Genomic DNA, 23993 nt, shown 5'->3' with positions numbered 1-23993 from the left:
CACACTGCTGACAATCCAGCACCAACTCTGGGGATACCTGATGTTAGACCAGCTGTTATTGCTATGAGGGAGAATAACAATATAGAGAGAGATCATTTGGCAGAAGCAAGACACAAACAGCCTGATTTGTTCTAACCTTCCACCTCTGCCAAAAACTATCCCTGTCCCCAAACAACAACCACCACCCAGAAAACTACACTCAAAAAACCAATTCACTACCTTGACTGGAATGAGTCTGAAAATTAAAAAAAAAAAAAGAAAAAAAAAAGAGAAAGATGGAAAACAGAAGGTTTATCTTTGAAAATACAATCAACAGCTGGTATAAACTAGAAACAAGGAAGGGAAAGAGAAATGGAGATACCCTTGGAAGACGGGACAGACAGATCTTGGAAGAATGGGGAAGTATTTAAGTACTAGGTACCTAACAAGGGCTCTTTTCTGCACTGGTGCTTACACTTGGTTCCAGGGCAGTGCTGTACTCTTACCTTTTGCAATTTGCCTTCCTTATAGGCCTTCTGGTCTTTGATTATCTCAGGGAGATACTTGGCACAGTACAGTGCAACTTCTTCTCCTGAAAGAGAGCACAAATCATTTAAAGAGGGTGGTCCTCCCAGAAGCAAAATATATTCTTAAGCAACTGAATTCCTGAGGCAAATCTTGGGACACAAACCAGGACTAATCCAGACATGGAAAAATCATGCAGCAGCAGACTGCTGTGGATCTCATGTACGCTTCCCAGAAGGCTGCACCTCCAGAACAGCAGGATTTGCTGATGACCCCTGGGAAACCTCAATGAGTTCTCACCCATCAGGTTTAGCCAATGCTATAAACTTCCTGAAAAGCTCATTTTGGCCATTAGGCCAACTGTTTAGACCCATTCTACTTAGAAGGCTCCATTTTCACATGTAAACGCAAGTATAAACAAGCTCTCAGAGAATTACTGACACATGATGAGCCACACAAAAAGTGAGCATTATGTATTCTAGTGTATGTTCTAGACCAACAAAAAAACAATGTCACAGCCTTGAGATGAGCCTTTCGGAAAGATGGGGGTCCCGATCAGCAGAACAGTCACCTTGGTACAGGAAGGCGTGTGCATGCATGACTGAATAAAAGGTGGCCAGAACACCAGGTTGCTGAGAGCACAGAGGATAACTCAGATCAAAAGTCAACAACATAAATCAAGCGTTCACTCCTAGAGCCACTGAAAAAAATTTGGAAGCTGAAAACACTCCAGCAGCTTAGTAATTAATACTGTCAAAAAATATTCCAGGTTGGAAGGGACCCACAAGGATCATCGAGTCCAACTCCTGGGTGTCCAAAGGACCACCCAAAAAAATCAGACCATGTGTCTGAGAGTATTGTCCAAAAGTTTCTTGAACTCCAGCAGGCTTGGTGCCATGACCACTTTCCTGGGGAGCCTGTTCCAGTACCCGACCACTCTCAGTGAAGAACCGTTTCCTGATATGCAGCCTGAACCACGCCTGTTGCAGCTTCAAGCCATTTACTGTCAAGTATGCAACAGAGCACAGTAGACATTTTGTGTGATCATGAAGGTGCTAATAAGGAAGAACATTAAATGTCATGAGGGATCCTGAATTTCTGTAGTTTGGATCAGCAACGGGGACCAGAAAGAATAGTGCAAGTTGTAAATCCAGTAATTTAGGCTTGAATATAAGATGCAAAGAACCTGAACTTTTGAAGACCAAATTTCCAGCTGTTTAAAGATCTAGCAGACGGGATCCCCTGGAACACTGACCTTAGGGAAAAAGGAGCTGAACACAGCTGGCAACTCTTTTAACGATGTTTTTCTTAGAGCACAAGAACTCTCCACCCTCCTGCTCGCTTTCTTACATGGGGAAGGCAGAAAACTGGGATGGCTGTGCAAGGACCTGCTGGTCAGGGATGAGTACAGGGATGCTGTCCAGATGTGCAGGGATGGGATCAGGAAAGACAAGGCACGGATGGAACTGAGCTTGGCAAGGGACACAAAAAAAACACCAACACAACAACAAGGGATTCTCTAGGTACATTGGCCAGCAAAGAAAGGCCAAGGAGAGGGTACCCCCTGCTGATAAATGGCAGAGAACCGGTAACGAGAGACATGGAGAAGGCTGAGGTACTCAACAACTTCTTTGCCTCAGCCTTCACCGCCAGTCAGGCCTCACACGTCTCTGTTTCCCCGAACCTGAAGATGAGGGCTGGGGGAGTCGAGTCCCTCCCGCTGTAAGCAAAGAGCAGGTTGGAGACCACCTGATGAAGCTGAACGAGTACAAGTCCGTGGGGCCCGATGCCATGCCTCCCAGGGTCCCCAGGGAACTGGCTGATGGAGTTGCCGAGCCTCTCTCTAGCCCATTTGAAAAGTCCTGGCAGTCAGGTGAAGTCCCTGGTGACTGGAAAAAAGGAAACATCGCTCCCACTTTTAAAAAAGGGTTGAAAGGAAGACCTGGGGAACTAGAGACCGGTGAGCCTCACCTCTGTGCCTGGGAAGATCATGGAACAGATCCTCCTGGAAGCAATGTTAATGCACATGCAAGACAAGGAGGTGATGTGGGACAGCCACCACGGCTTCACCGAGGGCAAATTGTGCCTGACCGATCTGGCGGCCCTCTGTGATAGAGCAACTGCATCAACTGACAAGGGAAGACCGATGGATGTCATCTACCTGGACTTCTGTAAGGCCTTTGACATGGTCCCACATGACATCCTGATCTCCAAATTGGAGAGAGATGGGCTTGAAGGGTGGACCATTCAGTGGATAAGGAATTGGCTTGAAGGCTGCACCCAGAGAGTGGTGGCCAACGGCTCCATGTCCAGGTGTAGACTGGTGACAAGCAGTGTCCCTCAGGGGTCTGTCCTGGGACTGGTACTGTTTAATATCTTTCTATCTGACATAGACAATGGGATTTAATGCACCCTCAGCAAGTTTGCAGATGACACTAAGCTGAGTGGTGCAGTTGATACAACAGAAGGGTTGCTATCCAAAGGGACCTGGACAGGCTAAAAAAGTGGGCCCATGTGAGAAGTGCTTAGGTGCAAGATGCTGCACCTGGGTTTGGGGAAATCCCAGACATGAGTACAGACTTGGAGAAGAACTCCTTGAGAGCAGCCCTGCAGAGAAGGACTTGGGGATTCTGGTGGATGAAAAACCTGGCATGAGCCAGCAGCACACTTGCAGCCCAGAAAGCCAACTGCATCCTGGGCTGCACCAACAAAGGAGGGGCCAGAGGGCAAGGGAGGTGACTGTCTCTCTCTGCTCTGCTCTCGTGAGGCCCTACCTGCAGAGCTACATCCAGGTCTGGGGCCCCCAGCACAAGGAGGTGGGTCTGTTAGAGTGGGTCTGGAGGAGGGATACGAAGTTTATCAGAGGGCTAGAGCACCTCTCCCACGAAGACAGACTGAGAGAGCTGGGACTGTTCAGCCTGAGGAAGTATACTACAGGCCTTCCTGTAGCTATAGGTAAAGGCCACACATGCTCCTTCCCTCCTGGCTACAGAAGGAAGGTTTTTATGACACAACTCAAAGAGCCAGTCAACTCTTTACTTCCCTGTCCTCTCCTTCTTCCAGACAAATACCATCTGTTCAGACAGCTGGCCATGAAGAACAAAAGCTCTGTGAAGCAAAGGGCAGTCATGGAATTGAAGGAGCGAGAAGTAGCTAGCCATCAGCTCAGCAAAGGACAGAGACAAGAAATGAAGGGAAATAGAAAGGGAACACAGTTGGAAGTAAAGAGATGGTGAGTTTGGGGAAAAAATAAAAAGGAACAGCAGACACGGACCTCTCAAATGTGCCCACAGAAAAGGGATTAAGTGGCCATTACCAAAGAACAGAAACCTTGCAAAACTGTTGCTGGTTAAATAGCGCTGCAGAAAGTTCAACACTAAGGATCTACACAACAAAGAAACAGCTCTATTCTGACCATACTCTCCAAAATGCAGTGGAAGAGTTTTTTTGACAAATCACCTGGAAGATCACAGGTAAATAAATGATGTAAGAGAAATACAAATGATCCCAGCACTTTTAATAAGAACTATTTAATAAGAACTTAAAAGGAAAAACCAAGGTGACCTGACAACAGATCTGGCAGAGAAATAAAGGTTGCCAGTCCATTGCCAACCAATGTCCACTGACACAGACTTATTGAAAGCAGATGTCATCGATCCAACTCAACATCTGCTCATAAAGATACTATGATTTTGGTTGATAGAACTAAGCATGATTTAGGTAAGGTATATAACTTGCATATAGGTATATAAGACAGCACTTCACTTAAAAAGTTAAATTTTCAATATACCACATGCTCAATAGGTAAACTGAAAACTACTGGCCATGAGACAAACTGAACAAAGAATCACACTGTACCATGTTTATATGCAATCATGAAGGACTGTTACAGATGATACCATAACGTTTTTATTTAAGAAACAAAATGAAACAGTTTCTATGAGAGAGTGATGGAGGCAGTAATGAGTAATTGCAGTGACAGGTCTTCCATATCAAGTGATAAGCTGCAGGGAGTGAGCAGGGGCTTCTCAGAGAGGTAATATGGCCATTGGGGAAAACATCCGCATGGTCTTGGACAATGGCAGACAGCCACCCAGCAGATCTGAATGCTCTATGAGATGGTCCTGAAACAACAGGTCAGGGACATGCTCCACACATCCTTATATTAAGGCTGCTTTTATTTAGAGTTAGCTCATCTAGCAGACCATAAAACTGTAGCCCCAAATCTGGAGGACAGTAATGAGCAGACTATCCCAGGGGTCAGCACTGGGTCCAGTCCTGCTTAACATCTTCATTAACGATCTGGACCACAGGGTAGAGTGCACCTTCAGTAAACTTGTAGATGACGCAGAACTGAGGGCAACAGATGGATCAACAGAGGGCTGTGCTGCTGTCCAGAGGGACCCTGACAGGCTGGAGAGGTAGGCTGACAAAAATGTCATGAAGTTCAACATAGAGAAGTGCAAAGTCCTGCACCTGGGAAGGATCAACCTCAGGCACCAGAAGATGCTGGGGGCCACCCAGATAGAAAGCAACTCTGCAGAAAAGGACTTAGGTTGGAGTCCTGGTGGATACCTAAGTTGACCGTGAGAAAACAACGTGCCCTCACTGCTAAGAAGGCTAACATCACTCTTGGCTGCATTAGGCAAAACATCGCCAGTAGGTCAAGAGAGGGGATCCTTCCCCTCTACTCAGCATCGGTGAGGCTGCACTTTGAGTATGGTGTCCAGTCATGGGCCCCCCTTAGCACAGAGAGGACACGTGGGCCCAGCGGGGAGAGCCCAGACTGTGGCCCCCAGGGTGCTGCCAGGCCCGGAGCCCCCATGCTGTGAGGAGAGGCTGCGAGAGCTGAGGCTGCTGGGCCTGGAGCAGAGGAGGCTCCGGGGGAGCTCCCCCATGGCCATCAGTACCCACAGGGAGGTGCGGAGAGGCCGGAGCCGGGCTCTGCTCAGCAGTGCCCAGGGCCAGGCCCAGAGGCCCCGGGCCCAGCCTGGAGCCCTGGCAGCTCCCCCTGCCCCTCAGGCAGCACTGCTAGGCTGGGCAGGTGCCAGAGCCCTGCTTGATTGGGGGGGACTGAATCAGCTGACCTTGAGAGCTCCCTTCCAGCCTCAACCATTCTGTAAAGCACTTGCAGAGAATACCAACAGCTTCTTGATCATGCTATAGGGAGTGAGCTGAAAAGCCTGGCCTGAAGACAGCTGTGAGAATGCAGGACTTGTGCCATGGGCAAGTGAGTTCCAGGACTTGGCTGGCATCTTGGCCTAGACCTAGAAATTATACATATGCACTCCTATGAAGAGGTTTGACCAGTAAGCAAGGTGATGCATTGTGCGTACCTCAGCAGACTGAGAAGAAAACTCATGAAAACTGCATGAATATCTTGTCAAAAATTAGAAGCTCCATCCAAGTGGGCTACTGACATGATTGCCAGTCATCACAAGGAGCAGCTACAATCTCCTCCATAGAATCTTAGAACCATTTAGGTTGGAAAAGACCTCTAAGATCATCAAGTCCAACCACTAACCTAGCACTGCCAAGTCTACCACTAAACCTAAGCACCCCATCTACACATCTTTTGAATACATCCAGGGATGACGACTCAACTATTTCCTGGGCAGTCTGCTCCAACACCTCACAACCCTTTCAATGAATTTCATTTTCTTTCCCCTTAATATCTAACCTAAACATCTCCTGCTGCAACTTCAGGCCATTTCCTCTTGTCCTATCACTTGCTGCTTGGGAGAAGAGACCCCCGCTCTGCTACAACCTCCTCTGAGGTAGTTGCAGAGAGTGATAAGGTCGCCCCTGAGCCTCCTCTCTACGCTAAATAACCCCAGTTCCTTCAACCACTCCTTGTAAGATTTGTTTCACTTCCAACTTGATCTGCATGATGGCCAGCTACAGGAAGCATCACACTCATAAGCTCTCATCCTCCAGGGGGATTTCAACCTGGATGTTTGCTGGGAAAGCCACATGGCAAGCAGTAAGCAATCCAGGAGACTTCTAGAGTCCACTGAGGGCAGCTTCCTGGTCCAGGTATTAGACAAACCAACCAGAGAAGTGTTATTGGATTTGGTGCTCACCAATATGGAAGAGCTCATTAAAGTTAAGATTAGAGGAAGCCTGGGTTGCAGTGACTATGCCCTGGTTGAGTTTGTGATCTCATGGGATACGGGCCTGGCTAAGAGCAAAGTCAGGACTCTGAACTTCAGAAGAGCCAACTTCCAGCCATTCAAAGAATTAGTGAATGAGATCCTATGGGACAAGGTCCTTAGGGACACAGGATCTGATCAGAGCTGGCAACTCTTTAAGAAAATTTTCCTTGTAATGCAAGAGCTCTCTATTCCCATATGTAATAAATCAAGCAGGGAAGGTAGGAAACCATCATGGCTGAACAAGGACCTGTTGGTCAAACCTAGGCAAAAGAAGAAAATGCACAGACAGTGGGAACAGGGCCACGTGCCCTGGGAAGAGTACAGAAATGCTGTCTGGATGTGCAGGGATGGGATCAGGAAAGCCAAGGCACTGACAGAGCTAAACTTGGCGAGGGATGCAAAGAATAACAAGAAGGGGTTCTACAAGTACATTGACCACACAAGAAAGTCTAAGGAGAGCATATCACCTCTGACAAATAAAGACAGAACTAGTAACAGCAGATGAGGAGAAGGCAGAGGTACTTAACTTCTTTGCCTTGGTCTTCACTAGTGGTCAGGCTTCCCACATCTCTTGAGGCCCCAGACCTCTAGCCAGGGGCTGAGGGAGCAGAGTCCCTCCCGTTGTAAGCAAAGAGCAGGTTTGGGACCTCCTGATGCATCTTAACATGTCTATGGGCCTTGGTGACATGCATCCCAGGGTCCTGAGGGAATTGGCTGATGTAGTCACCAAGCCACTCTCCAACATATATAAAAAAGACCCTGAAGGTCTTCAGATGTTTTTCCAATGGCATTATACAAATGCTAAACAGGAACGGTGTGGGTAAAAGCCTGCATTACTCGTACCAGGCAACTGTTCTGACAGAAGAGCATTACCAAAGCCACCTGCTTAGATCAGAAATGGAGAAGAGAGCGACTGAAGGGCAGCTCTGTCTCTGCCCAGTAGGATCTGCAGATGAGGCTACAGCCCCTGCAGTCTGTGCTACTGGAAGCAGCTGACAGATCTAATAATACCAGCACAGACCCCTGATCATCTGCCAGATGGAAAAGGTGACTGAGCACTGCAATCTTCATGTCAAAGATAGAGGCAAGGGATGTTCTTCACAGCAACAGGTAGCTTGATCTGAGAAAGACATCAACAGCTTTACAGTCTTGGATTTAGTACTTTCATACTGTCTCTGTAGGCAAGTAAGGCATGGAATGGTGGACAGCCTATAGGAAAATGGTCTCCACATACTTGGCAGCACTATAAAAACAATATAATAGAGAAATATCTTGCTCTGTCACCGCAGAAGCAGGAATCCAGTCTCAATACAAAAAGCTTTGACATATAAACAAGCCATTTATTTGAAATAGGGACACAGACTAAGCAGTGATCTGAAAGTCTCTGATATGTCTGGCCACCAAAAAACAAGTTACTGTTGGGAGAACTTGTAGGTGCCACTGAAAATGAGAAACTTTTGGTGCTTCCCCTGCAGCTCCAGCACAGGATGTCACAACATTTTCCTGACAACTAATAAGGCTTTGCACAGGAACCTTTGCAAGTACGTCTTCTCTCTTCATTGATCGCAGTTTGCCTACAAACCAGGCCACCTGCTGTGAGCGGAGCTGGTAGTGGTGGTACCCATCTCCCTTATGCAAAAGACGCAAAAGTGCTCACTTACACTGTTTTAAGCAAAATTTCTAGCAAAACAAGATTCTCCTTTGGAGTCCTGTGGCTGCAGAAGATGATTCATCACAATGAGTCCTCAAATCTAATAGCTCTGTGTCCCTTTGGTGCACAGGAGGGAACTACCAGCCCAGCACGCAGACCAGAGACCTAGTTGCTTGCACAGCAGTCCCGGTGAGGTCTAATGGGTTTTATAAGCTGAATCAGTAACTACCTCAACACACAGTGCTGCCAACACTGCCAGAGAAACGGAACTGGCTCAAGGAATTCATCTTCTACATGCGGACAGACGTACTAAAATATTCCGTCTCAGCACTTCTGGACCTGTCACAGCAAGAAACCCATCAGGTTTTTCTCACTGAAAAAGCCTTTGTGAGAGTACAAGGGAGAAGCCTGATCCCAACTGGCACACTGAGTGGGCACTAAGTACCAGGGCCACCAGTGGCAAAAGGGGAACCTTTCTACAGTTTTGCTGAGGTGTAGTCAGTATAATTACCCCGCTGGATAATAACGGCCCTTTCAGTTCATCGGGTAACATACTCCCAGATTTGCTTACACATGCCAAAAATCAGCCCAGTCACCACATTTTAACAAGATCTCATCCTCATTATGTATCAAGCATCTTCCCTCTGAAAACTGAGGCCCAGGGTGAGGGCAGCAGCAGCAGGGTTGAAGAGCCAGGTAAGAAAGCCAATTTAGATACCTCGGTCCTGCTTGGTGCTTTTTATCATTATCTTTCCCTGTCAGTTTTACTAGGAACCAAAGGATTCAACCTCATAATATTCCTTGCCTGTGGTACTGGAACAGAGAGGAGAACAACTACCAAAGCAACACCAGCTGCAACTGAGTAACACTGACTCCTTGATCGGACCGCAAAGACTGCGAAGCAGAAGACTTCCCTACTCCTCTTACAGCCACATGCCACTCTTCTTCGATGGTGTCTCGCCTACTGCAGTACTGTCTCAAAATTAAAAATCCCCTCACTTCAATTTCTGTGTTATACACACAAGTGTACACTCTTATTATGGCTATATAGAGAAGCAACAGACAATCCATTAGGATAAAAATATTCCCCAAACCACTCATGCTCACCTGGGCACTGGAAGCAACTAAAAGCCTCAGAATCATCTGTTGGCAATGAAGTGCTCAGGGCTGTGTAGTTGCCTAGGCAGACCTACAGCAAATGGTTCTGGTTGCCCTCACCTGTAACAAGCATTTTAGACAGCATTTCCAGCAAAATGTAAGTTGGGAACAGCTCTTTGAAGCACAAAGCTGAACTGTAAAACAGAATAAATTTTCCAAAGATGTAAGCACACAGAAAACAAAACAACATAAGTGAGAGGAACTGCCATGCAGGCTCTTTCATTAACCGTGGTAGGCAAGACCACAGGGCTATCAGCCCAGAGGAAGGAATGGAACCTATTGCTTGCAACTTGCAGAAGTTCTACATACTCCAAGGTGCATTTTAAACTGCATAGGAGTCCTGGCACCGATGGTTTTCAGATAGCAGGGAAAAGAAAATCTCACCAAATATAATTTTCAAGAAACGGAACAGAGGAGAAGCAGAGGTACAAAAGCACAGCTTGATATTCACTCATGTGGAGTGCATTCACCTGGCATGGACTTCAAAAGCCTTCAGGGGCTGAACCTTTAGAGAATATAATTATTCATATATAAACCAACAATGATTTCAGGATCATCTTCCATGTCTCCAGTATTAAACCAATGTCAAAATCTCAAAGCCTCCATGAATCATGTTATTAATGTTTTCTAGCAGAGAAGCATCCAGCTAAGTAATGCCAAAGCATCAGCTGCATTTCCTGCTTAATGTGATATAGATGCAGTAGGAAAGTCTTCAGGAGTATCAAGTAAACTATAGAATCCGTAGAACTGAATTCAATCAAAAAGTAAATATTTAGAGGGTTCTCCAGAGAGCATACTTTTATGTTTGTAAAGAACTAGAGAGTGCTTTTGATTGCCAGAGAGCATATGGAGTTTTCAGGCTGTCTGAAAGATCAAGCAGAAAGGTGAGCACATACATTAGAGAGTTCAGGTCTCTGAGCATATTTCTGCACAGATATATGCCACTGCCAAAAACTACATCTGATGCAGTTTTAAAAGCAGGAGTCTCATTCAGATAAAGTATGGAACAAAATCCATTTATCTTGGCATTTCAGGAAAAGGTGGTTCCAGAGTACCTAAGACCCAGCTGGAATCTTTCTGCAGTATAATTTCTCCACCCCTGGGAGCACAGGCTTGAATAGGACACGTAAAGACAAAAACAGGCAGCAGCCTTGAGGCCAACACCTAGAAACCTAGGCAAGACAAAGGCCTCCAGAGATAAAGGTTCCTAGATGAAATCTTTTTCAGTGCATGTACATGCACAAACCCATCCTATCTCATCTTCACAAAGCTGAAAGTAGATCTCCCTCTAAGATCTGATCTGTATTTAGACACATACACTCAATTTGAATATAAAATAAAGCTTAGAGTCAAATAAGTAAACTAGCTACCAACAAATACCACACAATCCCTATGAATTGGAATACCCTGCCAAAACAGGAAAAGAAAAATTTAAGACCAGAATATTAACTCCCATCCTGAGAAAATGACAGTGCATAGAGAATGCTTCTGTCTTAGATCAGAAGGCAAGACGACAAAAAAAAAAAAGGGTGAGGAGGTTGTGGAGTCTCCTTCTCTGCAGATATTCAAGACCCCTCTGGACGCCTACCTGTGCAACTTGCTCTAGGGAACTGCTTTGGCAGTGGGGTTGGACCTGATGATCTCACAAGGTCCCTTCCAATCCCTACAATTCTGTGATTCTGTAAGAGTCCCATCACACTGCATGCTAACTGGAAGAAATTTACAATGGGACTTGCTGTATTCTACTTAAACACGCTGTTGGGGCAAAAAATAAGGAGACCTCACTATGATAGTGTTGAGCTCCAAAGTGGGGAGCTACGTGTAAATGAAAATGCTTATTAAAAGGAAATTAAAACAAACATCTAAAAGGATAAAGCATGTGTAGGTAGCAACAGAGACTGATCAGAAACACCATGCTTGTGGTGCAGAGTACCTATATATCATTTTCCAGGGTTTGGGAGGGAAGATGCCAGGGCAACTAAAAAGGAAAGTGAAACAGCCTATTACAATGTGAAAGCCAGCTACAACTTTCAAACAGTGTAAGTCTCGTTCATAACAGGAAAACAAGGTATAAAAGGTATAAAAGCAAAATTAAATTTATTCTTTCCATTAACAGCTAAGAAAGGTTAGAGAGGTTCCCACCCTAAAACCTTCTTTTATATGGGACAAACCTGAGGAATTGTTTCAAACTAAAGAATGCATCAATCAAATCATACAAAAGTAGGAACAGGCAAATGTTGATCTTCAAAGTCCAGTTCAGTATAGGATACTATACCTGCATCCTTCCTGATAAGGTTTGCCTAGGAAAAATGTAGAAATTCAATCACCAGAAATCTAAAACACAAGTTAGAAATCTATGCCAGTGCTTTGCCATCCTGATTAATGGCTTTCCCTAACATCTACCTCAAATCTTTTCTATTGTATTAAAAAAAAAAAACAAGAGCACATTACTTCATACTGTACACTAACAGGAATGTCACAAGAGCATCAAAAGTCTTTTAATACCCAACAAATGAAATAGATTTTCTAAGATAACAGGAAGGTCTAACACACTGATCTTACACAAAAATACACTGCTTGATATTATTTGTTCTTGACCAATTTTTGCTAGCTGTTACTTATCTGTTAGATGCTTACAAACAGTTTCTGAATTTCTATAAGAAATAACATGTTTAATAGTTGCTAAATCCCTATATTCTTTCTCCTTTGTCCTTCTCTGCCTTTCAGAACCAATCCATCATTCAGACGCTCTGGAGGATAATCTTGGGGACATCAGCAGGTACTCCACACAGTTCTCTGCATGCTCTAGGATGAAGTTCAAAAAGAAAATTTCAAAACATTCGATCTAAATACGTCAGAGAGTGTACCTTTTGAAGAACTATTAGTTTTGTCAGCTACCTACTCAGACCAATCTTTCTGATAAGGACTACTACTACAAATAAGTCTTAAATTCTTATTTACAAATTGGCAGAATTAGATAACTTGTTTCTAAAGGAAATCGGATATGAAAGTAAGAAGTCAAGAACTGGGGTAGGTAACCTTTTGCTTAATTTCACTCCAATATCAGAGAAATGAGAGGCATACATATGATACCAAAAAAATCAACTAAAAAGCTTCGGGGAGTGGAAAAAACTGGGTTTGCAAGACTACAGACCAGCACATCTGGTATCCAAGCCCTGCAAACAGCAGAAATTGTAAGAAACAGAATTAGCAGATACATACGTACATTTGGTTGAATGGGCAGAAATAAACAATCGGCAGAGGATGTCACAAACTGGTCCATTTTTTTTCAAAGATACAAAGAGCAGGAAGAAATAGGTCATTTAGTTAGCTTACTGCATATGGATTTTCAAAATGTTTTCAAGTAAGTCAAATGTTTTATATACTAAGTTGCGATGGGAAAACAGGTAATATTTGATAGAAGCAAACAGTTTTCAGAATGGAGGATGATTACTGGTAGAGTTCCTTGAGGATTTATGTTCTTTTACATCTATATGAATTATCTGGAAGAGAGGGTCAAGTGAGAAGTGATGGATCGATCATTCAGGATGACCTAAACTAAAGTCATCTGCAAAATTTTACGGCAGGCTCTTGTGCTTTTACGTGACATTGGCAGATGAAATTCCTTACTTGACAAAGACATTAATAATAATAATTCATGGATCAAGCAGATCCTCCTGGAAACTATGCTAAGGCACACAGAGAACTGGGAACAGACTGGTGACAGCCAACAGGGCTTCACTAGGGGCAAATTGTTCCTGAAAAATTTGGTGGCCTTCTATGATGGGGTCACAGCATTCGTAGATAAGGGAAAAGCAACTGATACATTTACTTGGACTCATGCAAAGCATTTGACGCTATCCCACACAACATCCTTGTCTCTAAATTGGAGAGATATGGACTTGATGGATGGAACACTCGGTGGGTAAGGAATTGGCTGGATGGTTGCACTCAAAGAGTTGTGGTCAACAGCTCAAGGTCCAGGTGGAGATCAGTAACAAGCGGTGTTCCTCGGGGGTCAGTACCAGGACTGGCACTATTTAACATCTTTGTCGGTGACATGGACAGCAGGATCGACTGCACCCTCAGCTAGTTTTCTAATGACACCAAGCTGTGCAGTCAACACGCTGGAGGGAAGGGATGCCATCCAGAGGCACCTGGACAGGCTTGAGAGGTGGGCCTATGAAAACTTCATGAGGTTCAACAAGGCCAAATGCGAGGTCCTGTGCCTGGGTTAGAGCAATCCCAACCATGAATCCAGGCAGGGTGATGAGTGGATTGAGAGAAGCTCTGAGAAGGACTTGGTTTTGGTGGATGAAAAGCTTGACGTGAGCTGGCGATGTGCACTTGGAGCCCAGAAAGCCAACTGTACCCTGGGCCGCATCAAAAGAAGCATGGACAGCAGGTCAAGGGAGGTGATTCTCCCCTTCTACTCTGCTCATGAGACCCTACCTGGAACAGCGCATTCAACTGCAGGACTCCCAACACTATAAAGACCTATGGGAGCAATTACAGAGAAAGGCCACAAAGATAATCAGTGGGCTAGAGCACCTCTCCTACGAAGACATGCTGAGGGAGCTGGAGTTGTTCAGCCTGAAGAAGAGAAGGCTACAGAGAGACCTTATAGAGACTTTCCACTACCTAAATGGAGCCGACAGGAAACCTGGGGAGGGTCTCTTTTATAAGGCAGTGTAGCGATAGGACAAGAGGTAATGGTTTTAAACTATAAGACGGTAGATTTAGTGTAGGCATAAGGAAAAAAAAAGTTTGCTCTGAGTATGGTAAGGCCCTGAAAAAGTTTGCCCAGAGAAACTGTGGATGCCCCATCCCTTGAAGTGTTTAAGGCCAGGCTGGATGAGTCTTCGAGTAACCTGATATAGGGAATGTGTCCCTGCCCATGGCACTGGGTTGGAAACAGAGGATCTTTAATGTCCCTTATTATATATATATAATATATATTTATATAACTATATAACTCTTCTTATTAAAAGAAAGGACACAGAGTCCAAAATTATAAAAGTGGCAAGTGGTAACAGAGTGATTATTTACTAATTTCTCAAAATGTAAGTTGGTGATATTGCAGTGAAATTATCAGACAGCAGAGACAGATCAAAATATTTTTTCAAACAAAAAATAATTAACTTGTATATAAAACATCCTGTGGAAATAACCACCAAACATATAAACCTAGTTTAAAATGCCATTAGACAAACTCACAAAGAGTTAATCAAAAAGACTCAGGAATGCCTTCAAGACTGTATGGCTACAATCCCTAGCTCGGGGATCCCCTAAGTGGGGAATGGAAGCTGGGTATGCTAGGGAATGGATCTGCTTACTCTGTTTTTACTCTTTCCTTGAGCAACCGGTACTGACAACCATCAGAGCATACTGACTATTGTCAGACCTCTGGTCCAATCTGAAATAGTCTTTCTTAAGGCCGCTCTTCTGTGATTATCCTAACTTACCTATCAAGAAAATAAACAGACATTCTAGAGTTTTAGAAGATGGAATGCAAATCTCATTGCAATTTTTACCAACCCATGACCTTCCTTCTAGAAATCCTAAGAAACCTTCAGACCCTTAGTCAATGATATCTATCTACCAAAGAAAATGCTTTCCAAAAAGGAGCAGAATTTCCAATGATAAATAGATGCTTGCTCCAGCTGCCCTGACCGAAGCTGCTTTTACTGAACAGCCTAGAAAGAGCCACAGCAAAGAACTCTGGAGAGAACAGGGAACACAGTTACCTCCGTGTCCATCGTAGACTGAGAACATGGCTGTTTCACTGTCCAGCTCAGGTATGCAGTTGTGTGCATCCTGAAAGAGAGAGCAAAAGTCAGGAATGACAAGGATTGCAATAGACCCCCATACAGAAGTGGGAGAAAGGAGAATGGAAGCTAAGAGCACTGGAGGGAGAACAAGAACAGTAAGAAAGCCTCCTCTCATATTCTCGAAAACTTACCTGGTGAGCACTTATCTTCAAAGAAGCAGCACAGATCTTTAATATTATGTTGCTCTCTGTGCGAGAGCAGTAGCCCAGCCTTGTCACCATGAGATCGTACCATAAACTGCTTTAGTTCCTTGATACAACTCTAGATATTTCCAAAATCAAATTCAAGCCAGAATAAAATCCCTCTGCTTATGGTACCTGGAAGGCCTGTGTTAATGTAGTAGCTCACAGTCCTTAAAGAACGTATGGCAGTGAGCTCTGTGCTCCATTATATAAACTGGTATCTAGACCAAGGGCTGTCTAATAGCATAACTAACACTAGTACCTATAGTTTGACAAATTCCCCCATGCAGGCAAATGTTGACACCTACAGCATCTAGCCATTCCCACAGACATTTTGTCTTCTCCTGCTCTTGTCAAACATGTTCCTTGCAAACTGAAAAGGCACTCTGATGCATCGGTGAAGCCAGAATGTCACATACAGAACCTCCTGACCTCACGTCTTCAACACAACCATCAGCTTTGCCTCTGCTTGTCCTGGTGAATACAGTCATGAATGATAACAGTTGTCTATCCCAGCAGGCCAACAAAAAGCAGCCTTGCTACGCACAAGATTACTGCATCCAACAAGAACAAACAACTGGGCTAGAAAACCTCCTCTTGGGGACAAAGGCTCCTTTCTATTGCTCTTGTCACGTGGGATACTCCAGAAAGGCACTGCTGGCCTCAGGCACAGTTACTTGAGGAGTGAGGTGAAGAGCCAGACCTCTGTCAAGCATCTTTTAAGCAGTGCAGCAGAGGACACACAACTGATCAACCAACAGCACTCAAACCGAGTACCAACCCAGGTATCACGCCCTAAGGTAAGACAGGCATCTCTGTTCTGCCAACTGTCCAGAACCATGAGACTGTCTGTGGGAAAACTGAAGGAAAGGTATGTCCCAGGAGTTCTGGGGGCATAAATATCAAACTCCAACCAGCCTTTCTCTGTACATGCTCCCAAACTACAAAGATGCACAACAGCGCACAAGGTATATGCACAGACTGGCCTCTCTCTCCACAAACTCTCACCAGGAACAGTGACTTTGAAGGAGGTGCTGCCCAGATTTTACAGCTAGGCGCCTGGGCTCTTTCACCCTAAGTAAGCAAACCAAACTTGGTAATTCTAGTGCAAAGCCTAGAACAGATGAATGGACTGAACCTCTCCCTCAAACTCCCCCTCCCAACTGACTTCCTAATGCTTTCTAATTTTCTAAGGTTCAAGCCCTAACCTATCAACTTACAGCCTGACTGCACACCAAGTGCTTTTGTTAAAGAACAATCATGCAATTGTTTAAACAATGCCGTCTAGTCTCCTTGCTGTGGTTCATCACCTTAAAGTTCAGTGTGCTGCAGGCTGCCCCAAAACGAAACACTGTACTTTGAGTCAGCTGGCTCTAAGGTTTGGGTGTGCCACACTGTCAGCCATAACCAAGTATTCTATATATGCACATACAGCCACACTTGATTGCTGCACAGTCAAGCAACTGATGAGCTTTTCTACTTTATCGTAGACTCCTTAGATAAATAAGTGTGATTTATAAAGTCCTTGGCCTCTAGGATCCCACAATCTTGTAAGAGAACCCCATTCCCCTGCAGTTTCTATTAAGTGGTAATAAAAATGGAAAAAGAGAGTTTCTGGGTTTATGCAGCACTTGGTGCAATGAAATTCATGACACTCTGATGAAACAGGCAAGTTATAATCTCAGTTCAAAACAACAAACAACAAGACTCTGAATTACAATGTGGGAAATTTAACCAGAGTTCACTGGACACAGTGAATGAAAATAAAACCACAGCATTTTTATGCTCACTTTTCACAGCATTTACAGAAGCTAGAGAGATAGCAAAACCACAACAAATTAACTGGGATAAGTCCCTGGTGACTAAACAGTAGCTTAATTAAAGCGAGAAGCACAAATGCTGCTGGGGAGGAAACCCAATACTGGCAAAGATGGTCTTTCTGCTCCATCTGTATGACACTCACTGAAACACGTCCTGATCCCGAACCAGGGCACTACTGTCAAGGAGGCAGACAAACAAGGCCAGCACATGTCAGCAGGAGACAGTTCAGTTCCCATACTGCACACAGAACTGTCTCTACACTACCCTGAGCACTGCCATGAGCCACTAATGGCTCTGGACGCCTGACCGCACACAAGTTTCTGGCATTTTCAACACTAAGGCCAGTTCCGAGAGCATCCAACTGACCACACAGACCATTGTGTGCTGCCAGCACAAGCAGCAGCTGTCAGCTGAGTCTCCACCTCCCCTTCAAGGCCTGTTAAGCTATCTGCAGCCGACTGTCCTCCAAGTAACCATGATCTCATACTCTTCAGGATGAGCAAGAGAGCTCGCAAAGCCTAGGTGCCAGCAACCCCTTCAATATCAGCCTTCTGCTATCCAACCTTAGAGTTAGAACAGCACCAAAGAGCTCGGAGGAACCCAGTCCATCTGCCTAAAAAGTGCCTCCCTCCTGTACCCTTCACTTTATCCCAAAACACTCCTCTCTGTACTGGAAAGCTGTCCTCATCTGTTTCCCTTTTCTTATTCACCCATAGTACCTGAGACTACTATTTTGTTGGTGGTGGTGGTATTCATATCCTTTGTGTTTCTCACCAGCCAAAACCATTTCCTTATTCACAAAGCAAACTCTCTGGGCTAAGAATGGATTTTTATTACCAATAATGTAAGTTAACTTACATACATTTTAGGAGCCTCTAAGTGAGTATGTTAAAGGCAACAGACAACACTTACATCATTTTTCACTGTCTAAAAACGTCTGGTTCCTCCTACTACTTCTGCATGCTTTGTCTAGCTTCACTAACAAAAACTATACCTAAAATCTTAAGTGTTAACAAAATACACATTTGCTCAGAGCTTTTTCCAAGCTTTGTGAAAGAGTAAAAGTAAAATTAAACATGAAAAAAGTAATAGAAAACATAAACCAAAACAAGAGACAGAAAACTCATAGTACTGGAATGCAAGAAAACACAAAAGAACTGTCCAATTCTGCTCGGCTGTATGTAAACACAATGAGTTTTTCATCCCACCACGGACTTATAAGCAATTTGCAGCAGGTTCAGCTTGTAACACAAGCACTCCTACCATCTCCTCATCCCTTGTTAAAACGCAGCTAAACCATGTCTACACCAATGTCCTCAGCATTGCTTTTGTCAGCATGGAGATATGCCAAAGATGTTGGTTAGTGCAAAAAACACAACTGCAAGCTCTGGGCCTCATCCAATTTCCATACAGGTCAGTGACAGCAAGAACAGACCTCAAATAAGTGAAATTATGAGCCCACTTCTCTCCTGTGGAAGGACTACCATAGCCCACCACCAGTGCTGTAATTAGCTGCAGCTCTGAGTTCCCCTCATCCAAACCTCTGTGCACCAAGCACGCCAGAACGCTGCCTGCATTCAGCTTCTTACCCATGAACTAATCACCTTGCGGAGATTACACTGCACACATCTCAGTGTTCCAGTAACGTCTCTGTGCCACCATTTCACCCGTGCAGAGGTCACCACAGTGGAGCAATATTAGTCACATTCAACAGAGCACAAATATCCTCTGAGTTTATCTTAAAAGCACGAGCAACAATTTTCCTGCCTCTTCTACCCTAGAAACTATAGCTCACAGTTTCTTAAAGCTCTGCTGCACACAAAAAGAAAAAAACTGGTCACTATTTTGCACCAGTAAGACTGTCGTAACATTTCACAAGCAGTGAATTATCTGAAAGCAAGACTCGTGAAAACGTATTTAACAAGAAAGTCGCTTTACTGTACTTAGAGGAGATATACCCTTGGGGCTGCAGGGACCAGTACCGGTCCTTGTCTTATTTCCCTTGTTTGCTAGCTGCCTGGAAGGAAAAATAAGCCAGCACATTAATGGCATTCAGAGGGTGTCAAATTCAAAGAACTAGTAACTGCAGGCAAGGCAGAGAAGTAATCCCGGCAGATCTGCGTTACTCTTGTACAAGCAGCTTTACCAAGTAGTTCCAACAGACTCCATCGTTGGGAGGAGCATGGACAAGCACCTGGCTCCTACAGCCAGACGTTTATCTTATGATAATTCATTTGTCCCATAACAAGTACTAGTGACAGGCTGGCAAAGCCAGGAGCAGCTATTGCTAAGTTACAGCAGCCACAAGAACTCCTTCAATCGTTTTGCCTATAAAATAATAAAAAACAGAGAGAGAATGAAACTCCGTTTCTGCTTGGGAAGAAAAGCAGACATCTTTGCCCGAGGACGTTTGCTTTCATTTACTGACTCACCCCAAGCATTCCACCGTCCTTTCCCTCCACTTTTCAGCCCCAGTCCCCTACTCCCTGCCGGGGTCTGCCTGGCTCTACGCGCCAGCTCCCAGCGCGGGGAGGCCCCCGCAACAACTCCCAGACGCTCCCGCACAGCGGGGCGCTTTCCGCAGCCGCTCCCCGCGCGAGGCGGCACAAGGGAAACGCGCGGGGCTCGGGCAGGCGGCGGCCGCGGCACCACCGGGCCGGGCAGCCCCAGCCCCCGCCGCGCTCACCTCCATGGAGACACGCCAGCCCTGCATGGCGCTGAACCCGAAGTGCAGCGGGCGCGGCCCGAGCCCGGCCCCGTCCCCGGAGCTCTTCACCGTGTTGGGCTGCGACAGGTAGGCGCCCATGGCGCCGCGGCGGCCTCCGCCAGCGGACCCGGCCCCCGGCGCGGCGGCCGAGCGCGGAGGGGCTGCGGCGAGGGGCGCGGAGGCGGCCGGGGCGGGGAGGGCCGGGCCGGGCAGCGGCGGGGGCGCGGGCGGCCCAGCGCGGGCGACGAGACAGCGCGGGCGGCGGAACCTCCCCGCTACGAGCCGCCGGGCGGAAGTAGCGCGGCCGGAAGCGCGGGCGATAGAGTCGCCGCGGGGGGGGGAGCGGCGCTCAGCCCGCGCGGCCGAGCCACGGCGGCCGGAAGCGCGCACCATAGAGACGAGCCTCGGCGGCCTTGGGACCCGCCCACTCGGCGCGCGGCCGCCGCTCGCCACCGGCGTGCGGAGCCGTCCCCGGGACCTTCCGCCGTGGCCGTAACCCTGAAAGGGGCCCGGCCGCGGGCCGCTCCGCAGCTCCCTCCTCCCCGCCCCGTGAGGAACGGCCATAGGGGCAGCGCTCCCCGCGCCCGCTCATCGCTGCGGGGGAACGGGAACCGACAGCACCGCCCGCCCGAGGCGCGGGCAGGCCCCGCGTGAGCGTGCGGAAAGCTGCGCACGAGGCCGCCCTCACGCACCGAGAGCAGCCGCTGGCCGCCCCTCCCGCCCCTTATATAGCTCCGAGCCCCGCCCACCGGCCAATCCGCGCGGGCTGGCAGCCAGCTCCCGGGCTCTCATTGGCCGCGGGGCGGGCCGAACCGCCCTCTCCCCCCGGTGCGCGCGCGGGCGCCCCCTATCGCGCTGTGGTACTCCGAGCCCCGCCCACCGACCAATCTGCGGAGGCGGGGGGCGCACGTCCGGGTTCTCATTGGCCGGCGGGAAAGCGGCCCCGCCCCCGACGGCGCGTTACGCAGCGCGGCCGTTGGCGGCGGCCCGTCGGCGGCGGAGTGACGCGCCTGGGGAGCGGGAGGCGCCGGGCGAGCCCGGTAAGTGAGCGCCCCGCGCCCGCCTGCCCGCGCCGCGCCCGCCTTGGGCCGCAGCCGTCTCGGGCCCGGCGCTTCCGGCAGGCTCGGGGCGCGGCCCCGGCTGACAGGGCCGGCGGGCGCGGCCCGGTCCGACCCGCCGGGCCCGGCCCGGCCCGGCCTAGCGCGGCCCTGCCCGGTGCCGCGGCCGCCTCGGCCCGGCTGACGGCGCGTCCTGCCCGCAGGGTGTGCGGCTGCGGCATGTCGGAGGGCGAGTCCAAGCAGGTGCCGAGCGGCAGCTCCGACTCAAAGCCGGAGCCCGCGTCGTCCGGCCCGGGAATGACCTCGGTGTCTGCGCCGGTGGCTTCCGCGGCGCCCCCGGAGGAAGAGGAGGAGGAGGAAAGCGAGGACGAGTCCGAGATCCTCGAGGAGTCCCCGTGCGGCCGCTGGCAGAAGCGGCGCGAGGAGGTCAGTGTCGGAGGCCGGTTCTCGGGGCTGGGCCTCTGGGTGTGCGAGGGGAGTCCTGGGAGCTGCGGGCACGGCACCAGCGCGGGGCCCGGTCCTGCCCTGCCGGCTGTCCCCGGGCCAGCCCGAGCCCTGGTGACGATGGTCTGTCACAGTGCTCGGGCTCTGGAACATCGGGGATTGAGCGCTGCCTGCTTTTCTCCCTGTATGTTTGTAGCATTGAAAGCTCTTCTGAGCAGGTGGTGTCGGGGCCAGCTGTTGCTGCTGTGTCGAGAGAGGGTTATTTCTAGCGTTTATACATGTGTCTTGTTTCCTAGATCTTTTGTTCTGGGGATAATAAAGAGCATTGACTGGACAGTGCTTGGTGTTCAGTAGGGAGTGTGAAGTGAGTGGTACCTGCTTCCAGTTGTGCAATCTCACCTGCTTTTGAGTTACACGTTGGCTTTGGTTTGCTTTAGAGTCTTCAATTAAGATAAAGCACAACCAGTTCATGCAGACTTGTATCTTGGCTTGTCCGATTTGCCTTCACTTCTCGGTGCACGTATTGGAATTGTGCTGTACAATGACATGAGTAGACTGGGTCTTCCTGTTCTGGAGCTCTTTTTTTTTTTTTCCACTCCTTTCTGTGTTCTGTTTGTCTTATTGAAGGCTGTCCTCAAAAATTGGTTTCTACTTTACGTTGCTTCAGTGAAGCAAGCTCTGTAGCTGAGAAAGTCTGAATACAAGTGCTGATGTAGTCTTTCTTAAACAAGTCAGGATGAGCACAGAAGCGTCTACGTTAACAGATAAAAATGTAGGGCAGTACAAACTTTGGCGGTGGTGAAAGAGTCATTTGTTTTGATGTAAATTTGGAGGTCAAAATAAGGTCAAGAATTCCCTCCATTCCTTTACCTTTTTTTGCTTAAAAGCTGTTCTGTTTTCGTTAACATAAGATAATTCCTAGCAAGGTGTAATAACAATGTGCCATTTTTTGGTGAAGCTGTAAAACGTGGATGGGGGGGGGGAGGGATGTCTGTGTAAGGCTTTAAGTCTGTTCTCCAGAATATATTCCTTATGATAACCTGAAACTATGGCTAGAAATGCCTTTTTTTTTTTTTTTTTTGAACAATCTGTGCTGAATCAATGCACAGGAAAGGCTTGGGGAATGAACTGCAGAATCCTGTTATAGTTTAGGTTGGAAGGGACCTTAAAGATCATCCAGTTCCAATCCCACCTGATATGGCCAGGGACAACTTTCATTATAGCAGATTGCCCAAAGCCCTGTCCACACTGGACTTGAACACTTCCAGGAATGGGGCTTCCACAGCTTCTCTGGGCAGCCTGTTCCAGTGTCTCACCACCTCTGTAGCAAAGAATTTATTCTTGTTTTCTGCTCTAAATCTCCCCTTTTTTAAGTTTAAAACCATTACCCCTTTTCTTATCACTATACTCCGTGACAAAGGGTCCCTACCCATTTTTCCTGTAGGTCCCCTTTAGGTATTGAAAAGTCATTATAAGGTCTCTCTCGAGCCTTCTCTTCTGTAGCCTGGACAACCCCTACTCCCTCAGCTTCTCTTCACAGGAGAGGTGCTCTAGCCCTTATAAAGCTAATGTTCAGTTTATGTGGTCTTTTCAGTATATTTTAGAACAGATTATTTTGATGTAGAAAGATTAGTTTCCTAGTATTTTCCGTACTGTCCTACATAAAAAGAAAGTTTTGGTAGGTTTAGTATTTTCTTTGGATTTCAGTTTCCCCATCTACAGACAAATAAAGGCTCACACTCAAGAAGTTCCTTAAAACTTTAGCATGACTAAATTACTGACTTCTGTCTTGGGAACGAAGGTGACTGGTTTGAATGCAGACCATTCTTGTATGTCAGATGTATGAGCTTTGCTCCCCCTCATGGGTAAAGAAAGGACAATAGATTAACTGTTGAAGGCCACAAAATTAATTGATGACAGATCTGGGGTAAACTCAGGATCTCTTCTTCTCAGCCTTTCATCTGTCAGGGCTGTACTGTCTTCCTGCAGGAAATGCCAAACATTTATGAGCCTGTTTGTTGCACTCAGTGGTTGCCTTCAGGTGGGCCTTATGTCTCAAATGCGTGCATGAAAAACATATTCTGCTAGTGATCATGCAATTAAATTATGTTTTGTCTCTTAATTTTACATGTAAATTTGTGGCTTGATTAGATCTGAGCTTGTAGAGTGTGATTTGTGTACTTTAAACGCATGACATCTCCCCCTGCTGTCTTCAGCTTTTGGACTGAGCTGTGTGCCCTGGAGTAAACTTCCACTGCAGGTGTTCCAGCATGAAACTTATTCTGGAATAATACCTTCGCTTTCTGAGCATCCTAGTGTACCAGAGTAGCGTCCTTGTAAAGCTCTGATAACGTGATCGCTCAGTCAGCACTGGTTATTCCGGTCAGTGTACCCGTGCAGACAAGCTCTTATTCACCATCTCTTTGGCAGTGAGGAGGAGTTACTCCATGAAAAAGGAATGTTGTCACCTCCCCTCCCACCA

At 46.9% G+C, this 23993-nt stretch overlaps 2 protein-coding genes across 2 annotated transcripts in view; one reads left to right on the top strand and one right to left on the bottom strand.

The window, feature by feature from the left end:
- The window catches only part of PPM1G (protein phosphatase, Mg2+/Mn2+ dependent 1G), a 28074-nt gene extending 7903 nt beyond the window's left edge, over positions 1-20171 (bottom strand). Inside the window, exons 1-3 of the mRNA XM_035568250.2 lie at positions 19989-20171; positions 15216-15285; positions 486-571 (exon numbers count right to left, since the gene is read on the bottom strand). Of these exons, the coding sequence (XP_035424143.1) occupies positions 486-571; positions 15216-15285; positions 19989-20108 (276 nt within the window). The 5' untranslated portion in view covers positions 20109-20171. The remainder of the gene's footprint in view (positions 1-485; positions 572-15215; positions 15286-19988) is intronic.
- Positions 20172-20871: 700 nt separating this feature from the next.
- Positions 20872-23993, top strand: part of NRBP1 (nuclear receptor binding protein 1) — a 40409-nt gene continuing 37287 nt past the window's right edge. The window contains exons 1-2 of the mRNA XM_035568253.1: positions 20872-21049; positions 21271-21493. Of these exons, the coding sequence (XP_035424146.1) occupies positions 21287-21493 (207 nt within the window). The 5' untranslated portion in view covers positions 20872-21049; positions 21271-21286. The remainder of the gene's footprint in view (positions 21050-21270; positions 21494-23993) is intronic.

This window comes from Cygnus atratus, chromosome 3 (genome assembly GCF_013377495.2).
Source record: "Cygnus atratus isolate AKBS03 ecotype Queensland, Australia chromosome 3, CAtr_DNAZoo_HiC_assembly, whole genome shotgun sequence".
Taxonomy (NCBI): domain Eukaryota; kingdom Metazoa; phylum Chordata; class Aves; order Anseriformes; family Anatidae; genus Cygnus; species Cygnus atratus.
This window is presented reverse-complemented; position numbering and strand designations above follow the sequence as displayed.